Source organism: Passer domesticus, chromosome 6, assembly GCF_036417665.1.
Source record: "Passer domesticus isolate bPasDom1 chromosome 6, bPasDom1.hap1, whole genome shotgun sequence".
In the NCBI taxonomy this organism is placed as follows: Eukaryota; Metazoa; Chordata; class Aves; order Passeriformes; family Passeridae; genus Passer; species Passer domesticus.
Window position 1 is genome coordinate 29744191 of NC_087479.1, and position 23250 is coordinate 29767440.

The 23250-nt window shown below is 35.6% G+C and overlaps 1 protein-coding gene across 8 annotated transcripts in view; it reads right to left on the reverse strand.

Annotated features, from left to right (window-relative positions):
- Positions 1 to 23250, reverse strand: part of DPH6 (diphthamine biosynthesis 6) — a 194660-nt gene that overhangs the window by 43338 nt on the left and 128072 nt on the right. For all 8 annotated transcript variants that reach the window (XR_010364521.1, XM_064424098.1, XM_064424099.1 and 5 more), the window contains 2 exons: positions 22458 to 22700; positions 223 to 628 (listed from right to left, as the gene is read on the reverse strand). Coding sequence is in view for 7 of the 8 variants with exons in the window: in XM_064424098.1 (XP_064280168.1) it covers positions 223 to 628; positions 22458 to 22700 (649 nt within the window). In the remaining variant the exon portion in view is untranslated. The remainder of the gene's footprint in view (positions 1 to 222; positions 629 to 22457; positions 22701 to 23250) is intronic.

Genomic DNA, 23250 nt, shown 5'->3' on the forward strand with positions numbered 1-23250 from the left:
GTGTGGCCTCACCAGTACTGAGTACAGGGGGAAAATCCCTGTCCTGGTCCTTTTGGCCACACTAATGCTGATACAGACCAGGACACCACTGGCCTTCTTGGCCACCTATCCTTGAAATGTTCCTCTAAATTTTTTTCTTTTCCAATGAAATTTGATGTAGAAGTAAACAAGATGTACCTTATGCTTAGTATTACACCTGGTTCCCGTCATGGTAATTCTTACCTTTTTGCAGTGTTTCAGCATCAAAGACTTGCTCCTTGAAGAAAGCTCTGAAGGACAAAGGACTGGCACTGCAGTCTTCTGAAAGTTTGTCAACAGCTTGTTTAAACATAGCAACTAAGTCATGAAGAGGTCCATCTAAATCAAGGTGAGAAGTAGATGAGGAAATCAAACTCAGGCGTAGCGAGATTGATGCACAAGATGCAGAACTAGACTCCACAGATTCACACTCAATTTGGAAGCCCTCTGACAACATCTTCATTGCAAAATGTTTTCTTTGGAGTGGATCATCAACTACTGCAACAACATGCCATTCAATGGCAGCATCTCTGGGTAGGTGAGATATTACAACCACAGCAAGCAACCCACATACTGCAGTTTCATCATGATACATCTCTGAATCTTCAGCCTAAAAGATAAACAAAATATTGTCCATATTACAGAGCTGTAGAAATCAATGTTGCTCATATTCAGTTAAAATATTAAAAAGTATATTCAGTACAGTTATTTCATGGAAACTGCTTTTCCCCCTCAACTTTCCTTATTGAAAAGTCATTTGGAGCAATCATGAATTTATCTGACAGTATCTCCTCATTTTTGCAATGTCAAACCATTACTATGCCTGTACCATAAAAAAAAAGCTAATCATAATTTATTTTGCACTCATTCTGCAGTCAAGAGAGGTCTTTTTGCGTATGTTGACTTTTGTTTGTACCAAATGTTTTTGAAGAAAATGGTAGGAACTACTACAGAAATGAATCAGCAAATTATGTAAGTTTTATTTGAAAAGTTGGAGTACGAAAGATTCAGTTCAGATACAGCAAAAATATAATTCAGATCGTTCTAAACAGCAGAGTTACTCTGACCAAACCCTCTTAGAAGATAGAATGTGTTTTTTAAATAGCAGACCTCATTAAGAACATATATTTAAATTGTTTTCACATCAACCAGCATGTCTAATTAGCTAACTTGGTCAGCTACATCTGAGTAACTGAGTTCCTTTTCTTCTGATGGTTTTAAATAGCTTTCAAATACCTGAACATCTGAAATTTTTTGACCAGTGGATTACTTTTTTCTTTACTTTTCCCTCAATTTTTATGAATAGACAGTATATTAGCAATTTTTAATATTAGTGTCATCCCATTTTCTGTACACAGATAATACCTTTTTATATATATACTAGTTTGCTTACATTCCAGTATATCCTGTTAATATTGTCCATTGCCTGACCTCTGAAAGGAAAAATAATAAGAAGGCAAACCTGTCATTTTGTCTGAAGTTGCTAAGGCCATATAACTCGCAGTACCTTCAATTCACAAGCTCAATTTTCAACCACTTGCTCTCAACTTTGAGTGGAAGAAATAATGACATGTTCCAGGCACTTTATTTCAAAATTCACTCACAAAGTTATTGACAATAATTTTGCACAGAATATCTTTGATTCTTGACCCTTGTGAGCTGTTTACATGAAAAATGCACTTACTTCTATATTAACGATAGTGGAGTGCAATTCTATCCCAAACATGTAGCAATTGCTTTAGCATTTCTGGTTTTGATATGGTAACAGAAATAGGGACAATTTGTCTCAAATTGCAATCACTTCAGTCATAATAAAATCTCACGGAGTACTGTTTGCTTTCAGTAGTTTCATTAGGCTGGCCAGGGCTGTTATTAAGGTAGCTACACATAAATGTTATATTAGCACTTAACAGGAGCACAGTATTCTCCTCTAGGAGATGAATTCTAACCTTGTCAATATAATTCTGCTCTGAGTGCTGTAAAACAGTTTGAAAAGATGAAATACTGGAGCTTTGCACTGAGAAAAAAAAAAAAAAAAAAGTCATGCTCATTCAGGCTTAAAGGCCATTTTGCTGGCCCAAGGTGCTGAGGTACTGGTTAGAAAAAAGCAGTCTAAAGAAGCTCTCTCAGGTCACATCAAGCACTAAGACAAACTTTTCTACTTCCCTGTACTTGTCTTAGGTTGTTAAATCAATTACTCGCTATTTCTGCTTGCCTTCAGCTGTCATTTAGAATATGAAGAACTACATGAAAATTAAGGCCAGGAGAAAGTACATTTCCAAATTTAACAAATGAGAATCATTCTGTGTGAAAAACTATTCATGGTGCACCTGTATGGTACATAACACTCATAACCTTTAACTTTAGAGTTTGCACAAAGCACAGATAGAGTTACTGGGGACTAATAATCTTTCACCAGTGGCTACAGAATAACATAGAAATACTTCTAACAGTGACCTCTTCTGACTTATTTTCAAGAAATAATTGATATTTGTGTTATACTTGGATGCTGCATTTATGATTTACCTTTCAGAAATTTATGATTTTCTTAAAGAAGTGAATATCTTCATAATAGCCTATCTAGTAAATGAAGATGAATGTATAAGGTCTGCTAAGAAATTGTACGATGATAAAACAGTATAAGTAAGTATTAAGAGTGAAAAAAAGATTAATTATTTGGTTGGCTAAATTGCTTTTGTAATTCATTCTGCACTCTCATCAATGAGATTCATAACTTCTGGGAGATAGCTGTGGTACTTGGAATAAAAACTTGTTTTTAGAGTTCTTCCCCAAGGATACTGTTAGACTGCTCTATAAAGGTGCACAGGTTTTGGTCTGGTCTTTGTTCTATAGCTTCAGAGTCCTGATCAGAAAAAAATGAGGCAAAAGAGCATATAGCTTAGGTTATAATTTTTGAAAAAGAACTATCAAATAATTCTTGGGAAGCTCTAGAATTCTTGTTGAAAGAATTGAAATCTATTGAGGCAAACACTGTTGAAAGCAGTGATTCCTTAAAAATATACATTATCTGAATTTTATAAATCTTTATGAATTTCATTAATCTGTAGGTGTAGTTGTCATCTAAAGCTATTTGCCCTTTAACCCCTTTTTTTGAAACTGAAAAATCAGTTTCCAAATGATTTTCGTTTTATAGGAAAAGCACATTGAAGTTTCTAATTTCCACATGTTAGCCTTTCCATTGGATTTAATAATTTCAAGGAACAAATACTACAAGGCAGCTCTGCACTAAGAGAAGTTTCAATGTCACAGGGAAAAATAAGATCTAGAGGTTCAATGGCTGACTGCTGAGATTGTATGGGGAAAGATTCTAATTATGTGCTAGACTTTTACATGATCTGATTTAAAGAGGGCTGGAGAAGGACAGCAGGTAACATCTGTCCTGCGTCAGGAGACACTCTCTGAAAACAAATGGTTTTACAATGACTTTTTTCAGGAATAGATCTAATCTGGATCATCTCAGAGACCACACTTTGATAGAATTCCAATTCTGTCATGCTACAAAATGGCAGATCCCAAAACTTTGGACAAAGATTTGATAAGACAAGTGATTTAGCTCCAACTGAATCTCACATTAGACTGTCCTCAAAGCATGTTTTATAATGCCAACAGGATCATTTGCTACTTAATTTATCAAAGATGTAAAAGACTGAGATCCAGAAAATTTGAAAAAGGAAGCCAAAAGGCAGATTTTTCTAAATACATGCATTGTATCTATATCATTCCATATATGCATTGTATCTATATCATGTCATATCCAGAGAAAGACTACAAACATTTTTTTAACACACTGCTTTACAAAAACCCCATAACTCAACAAAGGACTTTTCCCACCTTGAAGAAAATACAAATACTCTTCTGGCGATAAAATGCATTCAATAACTCACAGGAGAAACCAAAGATACAGAGTACATTTCAGGATGACTGAGAAAGTGACTCTTCTTTGCTTCTATTGTAAACACTGAGAAAACTGCCACGCTAAGCAAAATGAAATCTTGGAAAGTCTTAATGGACTGGTTAATAAAGAATTAAAGAAGCTGACAACAGTTAAAAAAAAACAAGTAAAGAAAGAAATTGGGTAGCATTACACCTCTGTAAAAATCCACAATTCACCAACATCTTGAGTAAGATAAACAACTCTGGATGTCTCAGGTGAAAAAGGGCATATTAGATCCAAAATGTATTCAGAAGAGGACAAGTATGATCAAAAGCTCTGGAGGGTCTGATTGGAAATGTTCTGCAGCCTTAGTGAGAAGACAGAGGCTTATGAAGTCATACATGACATAAAAAGAGTAGATAAGGATAAGAACTGATTTTGCACACTTGTCTTTTTGTACTAAGAGCTATGGGCTATCAAATGACATTAGTAAGAGCATGGTTTCAAAATGAGCAATGGTGGTGACATCTACAACTCCTTGATGGAGAATGCCCCAGTTGCGAGAACTTTACAGGGATTCAAGGGGAGCCCGAACATTTCTTAGAACACAGATTAAGTGGGCATTATAAAAGAGGCATAATAAAATTCCTAGATTATTTTTAATTTATATGTTACTATAATTTATGTAAATATTATGTTTTATATAACAAAATTTATTTGATCAATTTAAATATTAATTAAAATAGTTTGAGGTTAGGAGAATATTAGAGTAGATTTATGCTTTTGCTGCTTTTACTATTCACTTCTGCTGAGGGCCACTGTTTGGAGTCAAAATACCAAGCAATGTCTATACCATGATGGTTATTGTTACATTCTTAAATAAGCATTTATGCTGATAATAGTGGCATATTTGGTAAAGAGCTGGGATTTGTTTGGTCTTGCAGATTTTTCACAATTAGTCCCTTCCAGCATTTCTGTGATTCTAAAGGAATTTTATGTTCATCTGTGATATTCCAGACCGATTTTATAGACGAATTGCAAACACCGAGTCAAGTAGATGAATGCAGATAACAGCTTTGAGAAGCTAAACTTTTTCAGCAGAGGTACTGGCACCAGAATATTGGGCTGGGAGAAGTGGGAGTTCAGTGTGGTTACTCCTTCTGAGTAAAAAAAGGTTCCTCTCCTCTTTTTTCCAAAAGGAGGATCACATACAGAACTGTAATGCTGCTTTTAGGGGGACATACATATCTTCATTTCTGCCTTAACTGATAGAGACAGCATGGACACCTAAAACAGACAGTGCCAAGCAGGAGGTTTTTCTGCTTTAGACACCTGCCACAGTTTGGAGCTGCCTTACACTGGAGCCACCCAGACAGGCTGCTCTGTGTTAATCCCTCTAAAGCTGTTCTGTGATGGATGCTCAATCCCAACCTGCAAAAGTGTAAGGATGTTTGGTTAGAAATAGAACGGGTTAAAAGGTTTGACTGAATACTTGTTGAAGGCCACAGTACTACAGCTATTAAGTTACTACAATTATTAAGCATCATAAAATTCAGTAAAGTATCTAATAATGAGAAATGAAAATAGGAACTTCCTGGACTTTGTATTTGTGCCTAAACTGAAGTGAAAAGGCAACTTGGTTGAAAACATTCCTTAGTTAACACTTTTATCAATGTGTTTACTTCAGAAATAGCTCTTTCATATCCCAAGAAGGTAAACAACAGAGGTTGTCAGTGGGTTTCTAAACTTGTAATTAACCCTACACAAGTACAAAAGTGTTATCTGAACTGCTGCATGCATTATACTCTCCTGAGCATTGCACTGATACAAGAAATTATTACACTGGTTCACAGTACTACCAAATCCTTGCATTTTCTGTGACTCAGTTCTTAGTAAAGATTCACTCAATTTACATTGTGCATATTCAGAGAACCACAAAATACTCTCATGCTAATGAATGCCTGATGCATTCACAAAACTGCTAAAAACCAAACCAGAATCCAAAAGAATGAGCAGAGTTAAATGAAAAACACTTGGAAGTAAGGGTTAATTTTGTTTAAAACAAAACAAAAGGTTTTGTTTTAAAGGTGCTAATCTTATAAATAGAATTCATTTTTTTTGTAGTACAAAAAATAATCCAAGGCAGAACTATTACAATTGCAATGAAAACAAAGGAATAATCAGTTAAAGACAAACCTTATCTTCAGTCCATTGTATAAGTATTTAACTGTTTGGTTAATTAAACTGAAAAACGTACACGTTTTGGCCTTTAACATTTATGATATAAATTTGTTTGACTATCCTCCCTTTGTTGTAGATGAGAAGTATTCTTTTTCTTGTGTTAGTAAGGACTAAGGACTATCTTTCTCTCAGCTGAATATGGAATCAGGCTATAAGAGGCAGAGATGAATGCATAATTGCTATCTCTACAAAGAAGTGACTTGGAGAACAAAAAGAAAGATACTGTGATGTTACTTTTAGAAGCTGAGTTTATGAAAACCTTATATGGTATGCATTATTACACCATTACAGTGGCAAGATTAACATGCCTTTAAATAATACATTTAAAATTTCTTTTGCACTGCCGGCATTAAACAGAGTGCATCAAACTCTGGAGATCCAGTTTAAGCTCTGCTAGAGTCTCTTCCAACAATAGGTTTATGACTTAAAAAAGTTAAGATTCCACTAGGAAAACTGCATAAGAATAAAAATGTCAGTTCCTAAAGAAAGTAGGATAGAAGCAATTCTTTTCAACATCCTAGTTTGTCTAATAAATAGGCCACATGCATTCCTTGTATAACACGTCTGAATTCAAATAACAAATACCACAGTGTTTTATAACAATAAAAATGCTAAGAATGCTTCTTTTGGAAAGCTTACAAAAATGAGAAAGTTAGACATTTAGTATTTCTTTCTGAAATAAAACAAATTATTTGATGCATGTCAAAAAGACAACACAAAACTGGCTGACTAAAAATGAAGTCTTATAAGCTGAATATTTGTCATAGAATAAATACTGTAAATATAAAAAGAAACAAGTTCTTCAGAAATTTTAGTCCTCTCTACTCACTACTCAACATGTTGGACAAAGCTGGAGGTAGTTCAGTAACTACTGTGTCATGTAGAAATTATTTTGTACAATGTCAACTGGAAAACTGAGCCTGTACTTACTTCGGTGTTACTGAACCATGGAAAATTTAGAGCAAACCAAGTGGTTCACTATTTCTTCTAGCAGCATCTGATACCACATTTTTGAGAGTAATTTCTTTTTTGTGCAGCCTTTAGCTATCTTTAGCAAACAGAAACATCAAAAAGGGAAAGCAAATACAGGGGGAAAAATATGATTATAGAAATTTAGAGGTAGTACTATTTCTCAGTACTATTTAAATTTTTTTTTTAAATTTAAATGGATTTCTAATTAATGTATTCTTTTGATACAATGATTATAATTCTGCCTGCGCATATTAGAGAAAAACACAAATTAAATTTTCACCTTAATAATTCTGAAAAAAAAATCTGCATGTAGCTATAGTAATGATGCAAAATTAATAATTAGATACAAAATGGTCGGCAATTAACAGGCCAAGGATAACAGCTTAACTTTTCTCAGAGATGCATTTTGCAGGAGGATGAAATGACCATGTCCCAGGTTATTTTAGTGGGACTATATGAAATTTGAAATCTATACAATATATTGATGGCTATTACTAGGAATAGACAAGGTGATGGACTAAAATTTTATGGTAGTCAACCAAGTATGTCAGAAGAAACTACCAGAAAAATTAAGTAACAACACTCTGAGGACCCAAATCCCATACAGTAAATTTGATTTATAAGTTGAGACAGGTTTCTGGTGCATAAAGGATATATTGAAATCCTTGCAGAATCAAAAATTTCATTATGAATGGTCTCTGAGTAGTGCCACTGGAAGAACAGGTAAGCATTACATAAAAAAGCAAAGCAAATATAGAACTCATGAAAACAGAGAGTTCATAAGAAACCAGTTCAATAACTTCACATGATCTATAGCTTATATTGCTCAAACAGAATAATTTAACAACTTGCTATTCTATCTTTTACAATGATTGTCAACAGAGGCCAAGAAGTGGTATAAATTTTCATCATTTCTGTGTGATGGAAAAAAGGGTTCTGTTGAAATTTAAGACATAACCTTACAAGTTCTCTTTTGATTATATTTAGTACAGAAGGATATCATTTGCTTGTTAATTTTGTTTCTCTTTTCTATTGTTGGATCACTGTGTTTTCATCCTTTTGTTTCAGAAACTGAGAAGCTCTGACAGGATCAAAACAAGAGCAATCAGTATCACATTTCTATGAAGACATAATCAGCTTTGAACAAGTCTCTAGAACAAATAAATAATTGAAAGCCTGAAAAATGTATGCAGAATCTGCCATAACTAGGCTAACACCTCTGTTTTCTGGACTTACCAACCTGGAACTTTTCTTGCAAAGGAAGCTCAAATAATTTCTTGTTAAGATAAATGGAAAGAAAACCAGAAAATGGAAACTGGCCTGCTGAAAGACAGACACACACAGTCTTCTTCAAGCACAGTAATGGAGGAGCATCTCCTACTGAAAGTCTGAGATTGCCATTTTTTGCATCATTCCTCAGATAAGTATCACAATCTTGCTATAACCTGTTATCTAAAAGCACAGTCTAATCAGCCCGACAGACATCAAGTTTTCAACCACTCAATGAATTTTATACATTTAAATCTCTCTTCAAAATACCTTTCATAATGGTATGTGACAATCATGCCATGATTAGAGTAAAAGGAAGATTTTAAAATTTACAATCAGTTATGGTAAGCATGTGATAATACCTAATGGAAAATATATTATACCATTTCCCCATCATTTACAGATAGTTATAGATATTAGTTATAGCACTGATTATTCAGATAAAAGCATGTTCAAAGTACTACAGTAGAAGTGTCTGGACTGAGAAACTGAGAAGCACGGTACTGCCAGCAGGGCTGCCAAAGGGGCAAAACACCTGAAATGCAGAATTAGACAATTATTACTAATTTTAAAAATGGACATGACTCTGATTTTCCCTCTTAATTACTCCCACTGATGTGTCATGAGACAGATAAAGTTTTAAGTTTTGTTTATTATACCTGATTTAGGGAGTGGGGGTTTTATTTTTTAATTTTTATTTTATTTTAGAGAACGGTTTATGGTTTCAGCAGAACTCTGATACAAGTGCAGATACAATACGAATACCTACACCTTTTTCCCTAATTCAAAGGGGTCAAGAAAGGTTTTCCACTTTGGTAAGTCAATACAAGCCTTTGTTTGTTTGCCTTACTCTGCAGAAGTAGCCGTGCTACCATGTGTACTTACCAACCTGACAAACCCTCTTCCTCCTGCATGCGAAGCTCAGCCCTTTCATTCTCGCCCTGTGGCATGAAGTATTTGGAACTCCTAAGGTCTGATATATTTTAGTGCAAGTATACTCACAGAGTTCAAAATGGGAATTTCTGGGTGAAATGTAATGGTCTGTGATATACAGGTCAGAATAAATAATCTAATGGTGCCTTCTGGCTGTACAAGCTACACAAGCTATGAAATCAGTTCTACCCAACACTTCTGCTCAGCCTTTCTTCCAGCACTGAAGTGCCTGAGCTCTAAAATCCCACACTGAGAAGGCAACCATCTTACTCATTATAGCCTTTAACATCTCTTGCTGATAGTTTTAAATTTTTAAACAGTCCTACCTGTTGAGCTTCCTTTTATGTGTTCTCATAGTTACAGATATAATTTTGGAAGCAAAATATCTAAACACCAAGCATAATAAAAATGAAATGGGTTAAAGCTTATTAGCAGTAGGGAGCAGATGTAGCAAAATTCTGCCAGTTCCCCTACATTTCCTCCCCAGCAGGGATTTTCTGTCAAGCTGTGAGTTAGTTCTACACACTAATCCAGGCTGCTGTTGCTGCAATTGTACCTTCCTATACCTTGCTATTGTACTAAAAATTCACTTTGATTTTTGATTTCTTCCTTCTTAATAATAATATTTAAAGCAGTTCCTGCAGAGCTAAATGTAAATTCAAGCACTGCATGCTAGATGCTCAAAAGGGCATGAAAATGTAAAATTGATAAGAAAATAATTACATACTGAAAAGCTGTTTTATTTGCTTAAAAAATACTAACTTTCTCTCAACGAACTAAAGATGCCTGAGCCAAGACGTAACCAGTTAATGACTGAAGTTAAGATCCTTGAAATACCTCTCAAACATACATCATTCAACATATGATTTACAATGTGGAAAAAAAATGATAAGTATTTAAGGAACAAAGTCATAAATTGATAGTAATACAAACTGAAAGCAAATGAAGTCTGCCACATGAAACATGATCACAGACTGTCACTCTGAGGGTTTTTATTCTTCATGTGTAGTGTCAAAAATAAGCACTTAGGAAAAAGAGTTGAACTGAAGTAAGGATGTTCAAGAAGGAAAGATTTCAGTTGAAAATCATCTGCAAGTGTGTACCCAAATGGGACAGAAAATGAGCAAAGTTAATGGTCAAAATCTACTTTGTGAGCATTATGGATAACAGATTTTATGATAGCATTTGGATTTTGGATACTGATTGCAAAGACCTTTTCTTTGAAAGTCTGCTTCTTTCTGAACTTTGGAAATGAGCTCTGGAACCAATTTTCAAACCAAATATCAGCTTTTACCTCCCATATTCTAATTACATCATCTGTTAATCTGTACATATACAGGACCACTAGCTACTCTGGTCAAATCTGTAACTTAATTTTGTAGAACGCAAGGAAGAAGATTTTGATGCTGCAGGAGGCAGAAGAAAAACAATTTGAAAATTCTGGTGGCACTAATACCACCAACTGCTAGGCTCTCCCTCATTGCAGTAGCCACCATTATTAGTAAGATGATATAAAGATGTGCAATTGAAAATAATTTCATAAAATCACAGAATGGCTTGAGTTGGGACTTTGAAGATCATCTAGTTCCATACACCCTGCCATGGGCAGGGACATCTTCCAATAGACTAGTTTGCTGAACCAGGCCTTGAAGGGACCTCTAGGGATAAAGCATCCACAATTTCCATGGGGAACCTTTGCCAGTCCCTTACCAACCTCACAGAAAATAATTATTTACTAATATCTAATCTTGACCCACTCTCTTCCAATCAGAGGCCATTTCCTCTTGCCCTGTCACTACATGCTCATGTAAAGAGTCTTGCCCCATCTTTCCTGTAAGTTCTTTCAAGGTACTGGAAGGCCACAACTAGGTCACCCTGAAGCCTTCTGTTTTCCAAGCTCAATTCCAATTCTCTCTTCCTTTCCTCATAGGAGAGGCTCTCCATCCCATTGATCAATTCGGTAGTCCTGCTCTGGACTTGCTTCAACAGCAAGTTCATGTCCTTCCTGTGCTGAGGACTCCAGAGCTGGATACAGTCCTCATGGTAGGGTCCCACCAGAGCAGAGAAGAGGAACAGAATAATCTCCTTCAACCTGCTGCCCATACTTCTCATGCAGCTTAGAATATGATTGGCTTTCTGGCAAGCAATTTCATTTTGAATGCGGTGCTTTTTAGTACACAAATTTTTACTGGAAAATACATTTATATTCCATCTTATGTATATGAACATTTTTGAGGCAAATATTATTTTCAGCAGACTAGTCAGTTACTTTCATTTTTTAATGTGGTATGACTGCAAATCAAGGCTGGTCAAATGGCATAGCATATGACTATTAGGGCTTCACATGTCTTATTTTAACTCAAGACATTTACATTGACCAATAATGTCCTTCATACAGTTTGGAACTTGGATTTTGCAGGACCAGTTTTCTCCCAGTTCAGTGTTACAGAAGTCAAACTCGGATGATTGCAATTCAGGCAATTTCTTAAAATACACTATACTGGGCTGCCCAAAAAGTTAGGAAAAAACCTCACCCCTGCTCGAGTTTTTATTGTCAAGCATGAATATAATACAGTAAACAATATACAAAATAATACTTTGGCGTCTCAACCACGTCCCCTCCAAGCTCTGCCAAACCCCTGCCTTCTTGCTGGGTATGGGTAAAGCAGGAGAAAGAGAAAGTCTTGATGCTGTGCAGGCACAGTCCAGCAACAGCCAATACTGGTCTGCTATCAAGACAGTGTCAGCCACAAATCCAAAACACAGCACTATAGGGGCTGCTGTAAAGAAAATTAACTCCATCTCAGCCAGACCCACTGTGACAGAAAGTTCACAATAACCTACAAGTTCTAAGGCAAGTTTTAGTGAATGTGTAGCCATTCTCAGCAGTCACTGCAATGAGCTATATGGAAAGCAAATTTGTTCTGAGCATGAAGATATGTCTCGCAGATTACTACTGAAATATATAATGGGATCTTAAATCACACTTCTGAAAGCAGGTGACTCCATGAACAGAAGATTAGAATGGAAAGTTTTCAGTAACTGGCCTTTAACATAATAGTAATATATATCCTCGTTAAAAGTTGTTATACTAAGAAAAAATATAAATATTTATTCATGGATATGCTTGTAATGTGTATATGAATAAATATATAAAAATATACACACATATATAATATCTATATGAATATATTTGTATAAAGGAGGGAGGGAGAAAAATCTGTAGATGTGTATGTCTCCTCTGTGTAGCTCTGCAGAACATGCCCTGAGAGACTATGAGACTATGCATTACAGAGCTGCTATCTGCAGCTTCACACAAACACTCATTTGACAGATTACAATAATCCTTTACCAAAATCACCATCTTAATTAAAAATGGTCAACAATTAGTATTTTCTTCAGCAAACAGCTACATTATCCTCTTCAGACTTGCTTCTTTGTTTACATATATATCTATCTATGTATGCAAAAGTATCTATTTTGGTCACCTACAGAAGACTGCCAGGATGTTTCCACAAAGGTGCTTACAAATGAGATGCATAAAGACCTGCATAATATAAACACTCAATAATGTCCAAGATAAAATCAAAGTTATATTTTAAGTGTTACCACTGGTGTTTATGGTGTTACATCCAAAGGAGTGATGAGAAGTGAACAGGTATCATATCAGCTGGATGCATTTTTATTTTTCATCATTGAAGCTGAATAACAACATGGAGGAAGCTGAAAGTGATTTACTGCTAGCTGGCATGTATATAACTGGATAGTGACCAGGGAGCACTGCTCATTTTTGCTATGCAAAAATTTAAAGAAGTTTCAAAATAAGATAGCTCACTTTCACACCATCTTTTTTAAAGTGGAGTACAGGAAAGAATAAATAATTTTTGGGTTACTCTGGCTTTTATGAATAAGAAAATTAAGATATTTTATTAATTTTGAAGACCATGTGATATGCTTCAGAGAAGAGGAGGAAGAAGAGGAAATAAAATTATTATTATGACCAGCACACAGAACCAGAGATGAGGATAATCAAGTAATAAAATTCAGTAGGATCCCTTGGATCATACAATAAAATAGTAAAGAAGTACTTCCATTGGAAGAATGAAGATGTTTTCCCAAGTTAATTTATTCCCCCCCCCCACCTTTTGGTTTTTAATGGTAGAAGATTATAAATGTATGTGAATAGAGACAAGAATCTTGCAGAGTTTCAAAAGGAAGAGATGATACTTTGAGTTCTAATTTTGACTGAAGCTTGATGAGAGAGGACAGGTATGAATTTTCTTAGTTAATTGTGGAGTTTGTCTTCAGTGATCATTTGCTGAATCTGCTTGAGGTGTTGAGTCCCAGGCAGCTTCCTCTCCACGGAGCCACTTGCTTGGCCCCCAGGCCCCAACAAGCTGGGAGCGACAGTAGGAAGAGCAAACATGAGAGAACTCTTGGGCTGAGGTAAGGACACTTTAGCAGGTGAAGATAATAAAACTTGCAATGCAAAGGCAATCCTTCACCTCCTCCCACCAGTAGACTGGTGCCCAGCCAGCCTCTGGGGAATAGCCACCTTGGAAGACCAAGTTCTCAAATTTTTATGGCTGAGCATAGTGTCATATGATCTGGGATCTCTCCTTGACTGCATCTTGCCCACACCCAGTCTATTCACTGGGGTCCTGACCGGGAAAAAGCCTTGAAAGCCTTGAAAATGTGCAACATTAGCATGTTAGCCACAAATCCAAAACACAGCATCACAGAAGCTCTCATGATGACCCTGTACACTACTCAACAGCAAGTTTCCTTCCTGCAACAGGAATGCTTTTCCAGGTCCTGCATAACCACAACAAAGAGGATATTTGCCACAGGGAATGCTTTCAGTATATAAGTTTGACTAGTTTCTGAGATCTGACTTTTCTGACTTTTACAGGGCTTACATTGATAAGACAATTTAAAGTATCCTCCCTGGAAAAGACCAAGATCTAGAGTAGCTACCTAGTGTTGAATATCAAACTACTTGCTGGAAGCAATAAATTGGAAGGGATGTTTGTGGTCTGAAAGAGATTAACCTGCTACAGTTTCAGGAAGGAGTTAACAAGACTGTTTATGTAATATGGAGGTGGTAATATGGCTCTTCTTTCAGTCCTGATCAACAGGATCACCTCATCCAAAGGAGAACAAAAAACTTTGAAGATGATGAGATCCTGAAATTCTATCCTTTATTGTGGAAATTTAAAGTGCCCTACATATAATTTGGACTACAGTTCAATTGGGAAGTTTCCTGAGTGAAAGTTGGACCTTGATCACTTTTCAGTCAAAATGGCATTTGTCCCTCTGTAATGAGGCAGTGACAACAGTACCAGGGGTGCAACTGCTAATAGCTTTCAGAGTCATCACACATCAGACTTTCGACCAGAGGTTCTGGCCTAGGCAAACAGTGGATGCATATATGCACTCTTGCACTCATAGCACAAAAGTGACAGGTTCAAAACAGAATTAATGTTTTCAGCAAAGGAGATGAAGAATCACTCAAAACCAGTCATATAAGGGAACTGCTGCAGGGGAAGATCAGTCAGCCTGCATGAACCAGGCTGTTTACCACCCTGAATAACCTGACATGCATTTCTTCACTCTGTCTACCTGAAAAACAACATTCAAATGCATGGATATATTACTTGTAAGTGGCAAATAAGCTAGTGTAAATCAGTTCATGGAAATCACAGAATTATGGTGACTTCTACCAGTTGAGGATTTGATGGTATCTGTAGATATCGCCACAAACAATCACAAAAGAAATTATCTCCTTTCTTATTTTCTATTGTTCTTATTTTCTATTGTTCATATTTTTTGTTTATATTCTACAAGTTAAATTCATGTGTACTCTTTAGACTATTATGTAATCATATGATTTTTATACACATGTATTCCCTTTCTAAAAATGGCTTTAGTTAAAGTCATATTCTCTTAGTTGACTGTACTAATTTTAAAACATTTTAAAGGCTCTGCTAATGTTACAAACAGAGTATTATAATCTTTTAAGAAAAAGTTCAAGTGGCAACCTTTCACCCCCCATTATTGCCCAGTGTCAAATGGCAGACTGTTTCCAAGGACCTCTGGATTTCCACTATCTGCATTTGATATGTGCTAAATATCCTCATTACAGTTGCTTCAAATGAATAGAAAAGCTTTGCCTAATCTGAGCACAGGGGAAATGAAATACACTAGGCACAAGATGAAAGACACACTAGCACTGCCCAATTTAATGCACTGTGTGTTCTGAACATGGGCCATAAAAGAAGCCTGGGTTTATATATCAAACTGTGGAAAATTCAAAATAGTATCTAGTCAAAAAATAGATGTTATGAAGCTGATGGGACAAAAAAGGGGAAACAGAAACATGTATTCTTCCTATGGAATTTTTGATAGGCATAGGTACTGGCTATCAGCAATGGTTTTCAAAAATATTTCTTTTTCTTCTGGTGATATTGCAAATCATATTAGTTAATCTATGTGAGGCTTTATTGCAATGTAAATGTAGCAGTGTTCTAATCTGTCATTTTACCTTTATAATACTTCTTTACTTCTACTACTCATATTTTGACTATTTTGTTCAAGAAACTGGTAAAAGGAGGTCAATTAACTTAATATTATCTCTAGTATTATCTATAGGACATAGAATTTACAACAATTTTTACAAATCTAACAATTGCATTAAATAAAGATATTAACCAATATATATAATAAATTAGACAAAAAAATGTACTTGAATATTTCTGGCCTAGAAACATCTGTTCACAATGGTGAAAACATATGTATCTTCTCACAGAAATCTGTGAAGGCTTTTTAACATACCATTTTGAGTTTTATAGTAATTTTCTCTATAGGTAAAAGAGGATCTTAAACCTTTGTCCAATCTTTGCAGCAAGAAAATCTTCAACTTCCACTATTTGAGCATAAGCTACTTCTGTTGTGCTTAGAATAAAGTGCTAGAGAATGCATGAATTTTATTTAAATTCATGACAGTCTGTATGCTTCAAATAGCACAGGAATGTCTGAACAATGCACAGACTGCTGTTACAGATGCCTGATGCCATTCTAAGTGACTGCCATGAAAACACACTAATTACTCCAAGAAACAACTGCATGTAGCTAGACAGATTCTAGTTCAAGATTTAACTTGATTATAATTTGGGACCTGTACATTATTTGTAAGGCAAAGTGAAAAGATACAGGAAAGCACCAATGGTATTTACAGCAGCGTCAAGAAGGTATGATGGGGCTCCCTGGAAGGGGCCCAGTGCCCTAGATAACTGCTCTTAGATATCTTTAAAAAATCCTAGTACATCTTCCGAAATCTAAATTGTTTTTAAATCTGGTCCAAAAGGTTTTAATTATATTTTAAAATTTGGCATCAAGTTACCCGAGTGCTAAAATAAGTGTGGAACCCATTCACAATATATATCAGAGAAAACACTGTGAATCTTTTTTCCATCACTTCTGCATTACACACTATTAAGACACACATTGTCAACAATCTGACTGGCATTCCTGACAGAATGAAAGTCAACTACAGCACTCTTTGCTGGATTTGAAACAATCATGGGATCACAGCCACTCATCCTGAATTTTCACCATAAAAAAAGAAAGCTTCTGTCAGAAGAAGATGGGCTAGTGAACTTATAAAGTTTGCAGAATGTTTGCTCGGAAAATATTGGTGGGAGAGTATCAGACAACTAATGTCCACATGGAAGTGGTGTTATAAAAGTAAAAAGATATATTTTTTTATGTCACAGGAAGTATTTCACCAAGTAGATTTTTCATTACTGAGGATGGAAAATACATTGGCAACTGCCTATTACGATAACTAAAGGGAACTGATCTATAATATCAGGTTTTAAGAAAAAATATAATGACCTTAGTGCTATTAATACACCTTGCTAGTACATGAAATATTATCTTTCTATGCAACTCAATCTTCTAATCTTAACAAAATATATTGTTTTCACTGTCTCAAAATCTCCCTTCACCATTGTTTTGAGTTCACCTACGAACACAATCAATTCTAAACTTTCTGTTGGTAACAAAACATTGCATACTAAATACACTAAAGTGTTTCCCTATAATTTTTTCTTTTTATGATGAAGAAATCAGAGATCGCTTTTCAGAGAGTTCTGGAAAATCTGCCTCCACATTTTGTATATATTTCATACAACCAAAATAAGTGAAACTAATCTTCAGCATTCAGACATTTTATAAACATATTTATTTCAAAAGCAGCAAATGGCCTCAAAATTTTTCAGCTAGGAAGTTAATGTGCTCTTATCTCACAGAAAGAATTAATTCACAGTACTTTTCCATGGACTATACAACTGAATAACAACAGTCTAAATTAGTATTTATTATACAGTTTATCAGGATTTATATATTTTATTAATCTAACTATACCAAGCCTTTTCAGAGATTAGTGAGATGCAAAAAATAGAAAACACAGCAGTTAAGCAAGCTGGAATGCCTGAAATCTTGAGACGGCACAGCATGTTTCTTCTTTGTATTGGTGAGGATAACAAAAGGAAGCAGAAAACAAGCATTCAGAGGTAGAAAAAAAATGTAATCATGAGCTTGCCATCTCAGTTAGCCTAGGGGAATCTGTTGTATAGGCACAAGTAGAATGCACCATTTGAAACAGTCTCACAAAATACTACAGGGATATCTCCGCACAGAAAGCCCGTGGGTAGGGGAAGGAGAAGTTAGGGTGTAGACTCAGCTCCCAACTAAATATATTGGGAGTACTGTCTAAATGGTACAACTGAAGCCCTACGGAATAAAGTGCATTCACAAAGTAAATTAATAAAATTTTGCAGGCACAGTCACTGTTATCATTACACAATAATTATTTGGAATATTTCCATCTATCAATAATGCCATCTGTCCCACCCAATACAAATGGACTACAACCCATCTGGCTTACTTTTTTCTATTGATTACTCTGCTGAATGAGTTAGCAAAACCGCTTATAAAATCATCATATTACATGACACTGTCATTAAAAGATGTGAAGTAAAGAAAAACACAAGATGAGACTTAATTGGAAAACTGTCAGTCCTTCTTCCAGAAAGTTTTAGCAATGCTATAAGCTTATTTCTTTTTTTTTTCCTTTCTGCTTAAAAAAGTGCCAAGAAGACACAAAGCCCAAAAATCTCCTAAATACTAACTACTGGATTAGACTGAAATTGTTCTAGCACACAACTGCTACTAGGTATGCCAGAGAAGGTCCCTCAGTTTATCTCAGACAGAATGTCCCTAAGTACGCCTGGCAATCACAAAGAAACTGTGGAAGGAATGTAACTTAAAAATAGGATGGAAGAAAGATGATGATGGCTGGCACTTGTATTTGTTAATTCCAATAAGTCTTCCTAGGTTTTGGGTTTGATTATTCATTTGCATAATTGTCTTTATGCTATTTTTGCAGCTTCTCTTTTTTTTTTCTTTTGATTTTAACCACTGCTTCCCTCAACTATATTTTATTTTCTCCAGCAACAAAAATGCAGCTTTATGCACCTACAGAATTAAATGCTAACTTCAGCTCCTTCACTCTAGATCTCATTTTTTACAAAACCTTTTCAGTTTTAACAAAGGAAATCCCTCTTATGTACATTCAAAATGTCAATCCAAAGATCTTTATCTCTGTGATTTAGGTGGTGTTCTTTTGAGTGAACCCTTGGCGGGGTTACTTTCTTATCCTTCCCTCCCCACTATTTTTTTCCTTTCTACTATTACCTTACATCCCTGCAACAGATTTCTGTTTCCTCTGTCACCCTGAATGGCTTTTCCAATGACACTGCATCCCAAAGGGACACATGAAGGAAGGAGAGAGATAACAGGGCCTGGATTCCAGCTCTAAGGACACAACTCTTGATGACTCTAGGTAACTGGAGCTCAGGGAGGCTCAGGGGGTTATATTGTAGGGTTGAGGCTGCAGGAATGATGCTGGAAGCACAGAGCTGCCATAAGGAGTGAGGGAAATCAGGATGATGGGAGTAGAAAGGAGTTGTGTAAGAAGGAAGGAATGATGCTTGAATAAGGAGGGACCAGAGGCTGCGTGACTGAAACAACTTAGAAGTTGCTAGGGGGTCCTGATTACTGTTACTGTTTGCTCCCTCTCTTACAGCCTCCTCCCATCCTCACTAGAACACTTCTCTGTTAATAACATATGAAATATTTCCTCTGGAAAAAAAATAGATTATTCCAAAATATGCTTTTTATAATTTATCTAATTTTTAAAAAAATTAAATTTATTTAAATATAATTGATCTTTCTTTTTGTAACTCAGGAAGTTCTTAAAAGACAATTGTTACTAGCAATATTACAAGAAGTCTTCTAAAGTCCAGCTAAATGTGTCTGACCCTGTGGCCTTATCTCAAATAAATCTTTGACCAACTGCATGTCCACATCCGGCTCTTAGAAGTAAATCTTTTGTGCTATATAAACATATCCAGAAAACAATTCTCATATTTCTCTATTATGTGTTGTTAGGTCCAATTTATTGGTGTCCTAAACAATTTATATAATCTTTTTGTGTTTTACTTACTACTGCCATCAAACATGAAGAAGGATTCAAGGGAAGTTGCCGAATAGCATTACTTATGTTGAAGATATTTATCAGGTATCACCACATGACAGAATGTTAAATTTCTCATGCCCTAAAGAAAAACATCTTTGGCAGTTCTGATGTATATGGTTTAGTCACCATTTTAAATACAATTACCTTAATATGCCATCACTTTGCTACTAAATATAGTACATTCAAAGAACAGAAATACAGTCTAAATCCCATCTTTAAAACATAATTAATTTTATGTTTTATGATGTATAGCTTACAGAAAACGAGTTCTGAACTGAAGTGTTTTATTTGCACAAACTCCTTTTTCCATGGATGACAGAAGAACAGTTTCCACTGAGAAACCATTTGTTCTTATTAAGTAATATGTAGGTTCCTACTGGTTTAGGCCTTTGGCTACTGCTTAAAATAAACTTAAAGAATAATAAAATACTTTTGGTCTGGCTGACTTGGTTCACTTGGCGAAAACTGACCATTATGTTATGTCATGGTATTCAACAGAACTGTTTATAGCAGCACTGGAATACCAAAACCTGAACAAAACCACACAGGTAAGGAATATGCCTTCAGAGTAAGGCTACTATAATCTGTCTTCCACAGAGAAAGGCAGTATCTTACAGGATCTGGAAGGCTGCTCCAAAACAAAAACTGCATTACTTGTTTTCGCTGTTATTATGGAATAACTGAGACAGAAGCACAACTGAAGAACAGTTGATCATTTTTCAATACAAAATCTCTATTTTCATTAACAGGACAACTGTATTTTCAGGGCAGGGTAATTCCCCTCCCGCCCCCACTCCCTTGTAACAAAACTATTTTATAAGTATTTTTCTCAGTTTTGCTTTGTACATAAACTCCTACTAACCAAAAAATATGCATATCCTGAGGAAAAAATTTAATTCCTCTGACTGAACCTACTATTGACAAAATTATAGAAACAAGAACATGCAGCTGTTAATAACATCTCACTCCCATTTATATTTAGGTTTTTTTCAAAGCAGTTTTAGATGTCGTGGCACACATTATATTTTTTTTCTTTCTGCTAGTGCCATTACTGAATTATGATCTGATAAGCACAGCATAGACTGACGAACTACCTACAGGATTGCCAAATTGCAGGACGTTTTTCCTAAAGATTCCTGAAACCTGTCAGGCAGCTATCACTTCACTTCAGCTATCACTTCAGTGCATGTAGGCAACAATCCATTTTTTAAGCTATGGCTTGAACAACCAAAAAGGGACATGGAACAGATATTAGTGATAGCCCAAAAGTAAGCAACTTCATCAGTGTTTTTCAGGTAGCTAAAAAAACATTTTAAAAAAAGCAAGTTCTGCCTAGTCATCTTAGTAAGTGGAAGAAATAAAGGACTTGATAAAGAGTAGTTGGTATGCATAATAACTATGGAAGACCTAAAAGACTGTATACAGAAAAAGATACATTTCAAAGAACTGGCAAACACCACCAATCTGTCTTCCAATCTTATATATTGCAAATCAGAAAGCAGAGAGGGTTTGTGGTCTTAGTATATTACTAACTGGTCACAAAACAAAAATGGGAATTTATTTAAATAAAACAAATTGAATTCAGATTCAGTACTGGATCCGAATCCGGTCTTGGAGGAGTAATAAACACTATTTAGGAGTGTTGCTTGGTAATAAATCAAGTTAGATGCATAAGCATGTAAGTGAAGTCTGTATCTTTACTCAGAAAGACACTTGCCTAGTGCAGAGGCTGGAGACAAAGGCAAATAGAAGCTAAGTTTCAGGTGTCTTTTTTCCTTCTTCTAAGAAAATATTAACATATTCCAAGTCCCCTGAAAACATAATACGTAGGCTGTATTAAATTATACAGGAATTATGAATTTGGTTTTTATGCATTTGGGGAGAAGTTACGTTTTACTTACAAGATTTGCGGCCATTACCTTTCAATGCTGCCTGGGTTTTCCATGGCTATTTTAAGAAAACGGGCACATATGAATCAGGAATTATTATGGCATCATTATAAATCCCTGTGCAAGTTATTATGCTGTTAATCAAGGGTTAACCAATAGGCATGCCCAGATGCAGTCTTCAAAGTCTGGCTGAATATAAAGCAATAATGAGCAGTAAATTGCTAAACTCAGTTATCATAACAATACTGTTTGTAAGCGAGTGGGGGGAAAATCCTCAATAGAACAAATGACAAAAAGTTGAACTAAAATGCCCATTTCTCATTATGCAAAAAACATATGGACAGAAGTAATTCAAACGAGGTATTGTTCACATTTTGTTAGAGAAATTGACTGTTCTTTAAGAGTTCTTTAACACAATGCTTTAGGTAATTAAGACAAAGTTAGTGGTGAATATAACTTTCTATTAAGTAGTTTTGTTTCTCATTTGTGCACAGCCACTTATGAACCAGAACATAACAGCTCAATCAAACCTTTACTTGAACCCCTCTGAAATGTACTGTGAAATTCTGATATTACTGCAAGACTTAGAAAGGAATAAAAGACAGCTCAGAAAGAAGCAAACGGATAGGGTAGCTACCTTTTTGCATTCTCCTAATTTCCTCTGCCATATGGAGCGAGCAATAGGAATGCTCTTGCTGTCGGTTACGTAGCAGCTGGCAGTGATGACGTGGTGGAGTGCAGTCTTCTGGCTCATGGCTTGCAGAACTCGCGCAACGTGCCGGAGGGAAAGGCTGGCCTCTGCGCCTATGCCACCCCTAACCAGCTGCATCGTGCAGGGCACCAGAGCAATCTGTCCAGCACAGTAGAGAACATCTCCAACCTAGGAGAGAATCAGATCAAGTACATAAGACTCTGGGAGTTTACAGAAGACAAGGGAAGCACCTTTCTCTCTTCCAGCTGGTTTCTTTCAATAGTACTGGTTTTTGCCATCATTTGATACAAATAGAGCAAACACGCAAGTCTAAAGATAATGCATGGATATATGTGTCAGCTCAGAACAATAATCTGATGTGGACTGTTACAGCTGCTGGATCACACTGATGCCATGGTTAAATATGCTCTTGTTTTCTTTTCTTTTGAGAGATTATGAACATTATCTTCAATGCTATTTTTTACTTTTCTATGTCTTAAGCTTTGTTTTAAACAAAACCATATCAGAAATTATCAGTACACACCTGTAACAACTTTAGTAAGCAAATTAAAAAATACTGTAAAAATATATTAGCAGAACACCTAAATGACTGTGTATGAACAAAAAGTGATCTTATTCCATGAGAAGGTAAAAGCAAATTGCAGATTGAAAATAAAATGCTGAAAAATGCTATTTGAATAAAGAGATGCTACTTGAACAAAGGGATGGTCACCTATTG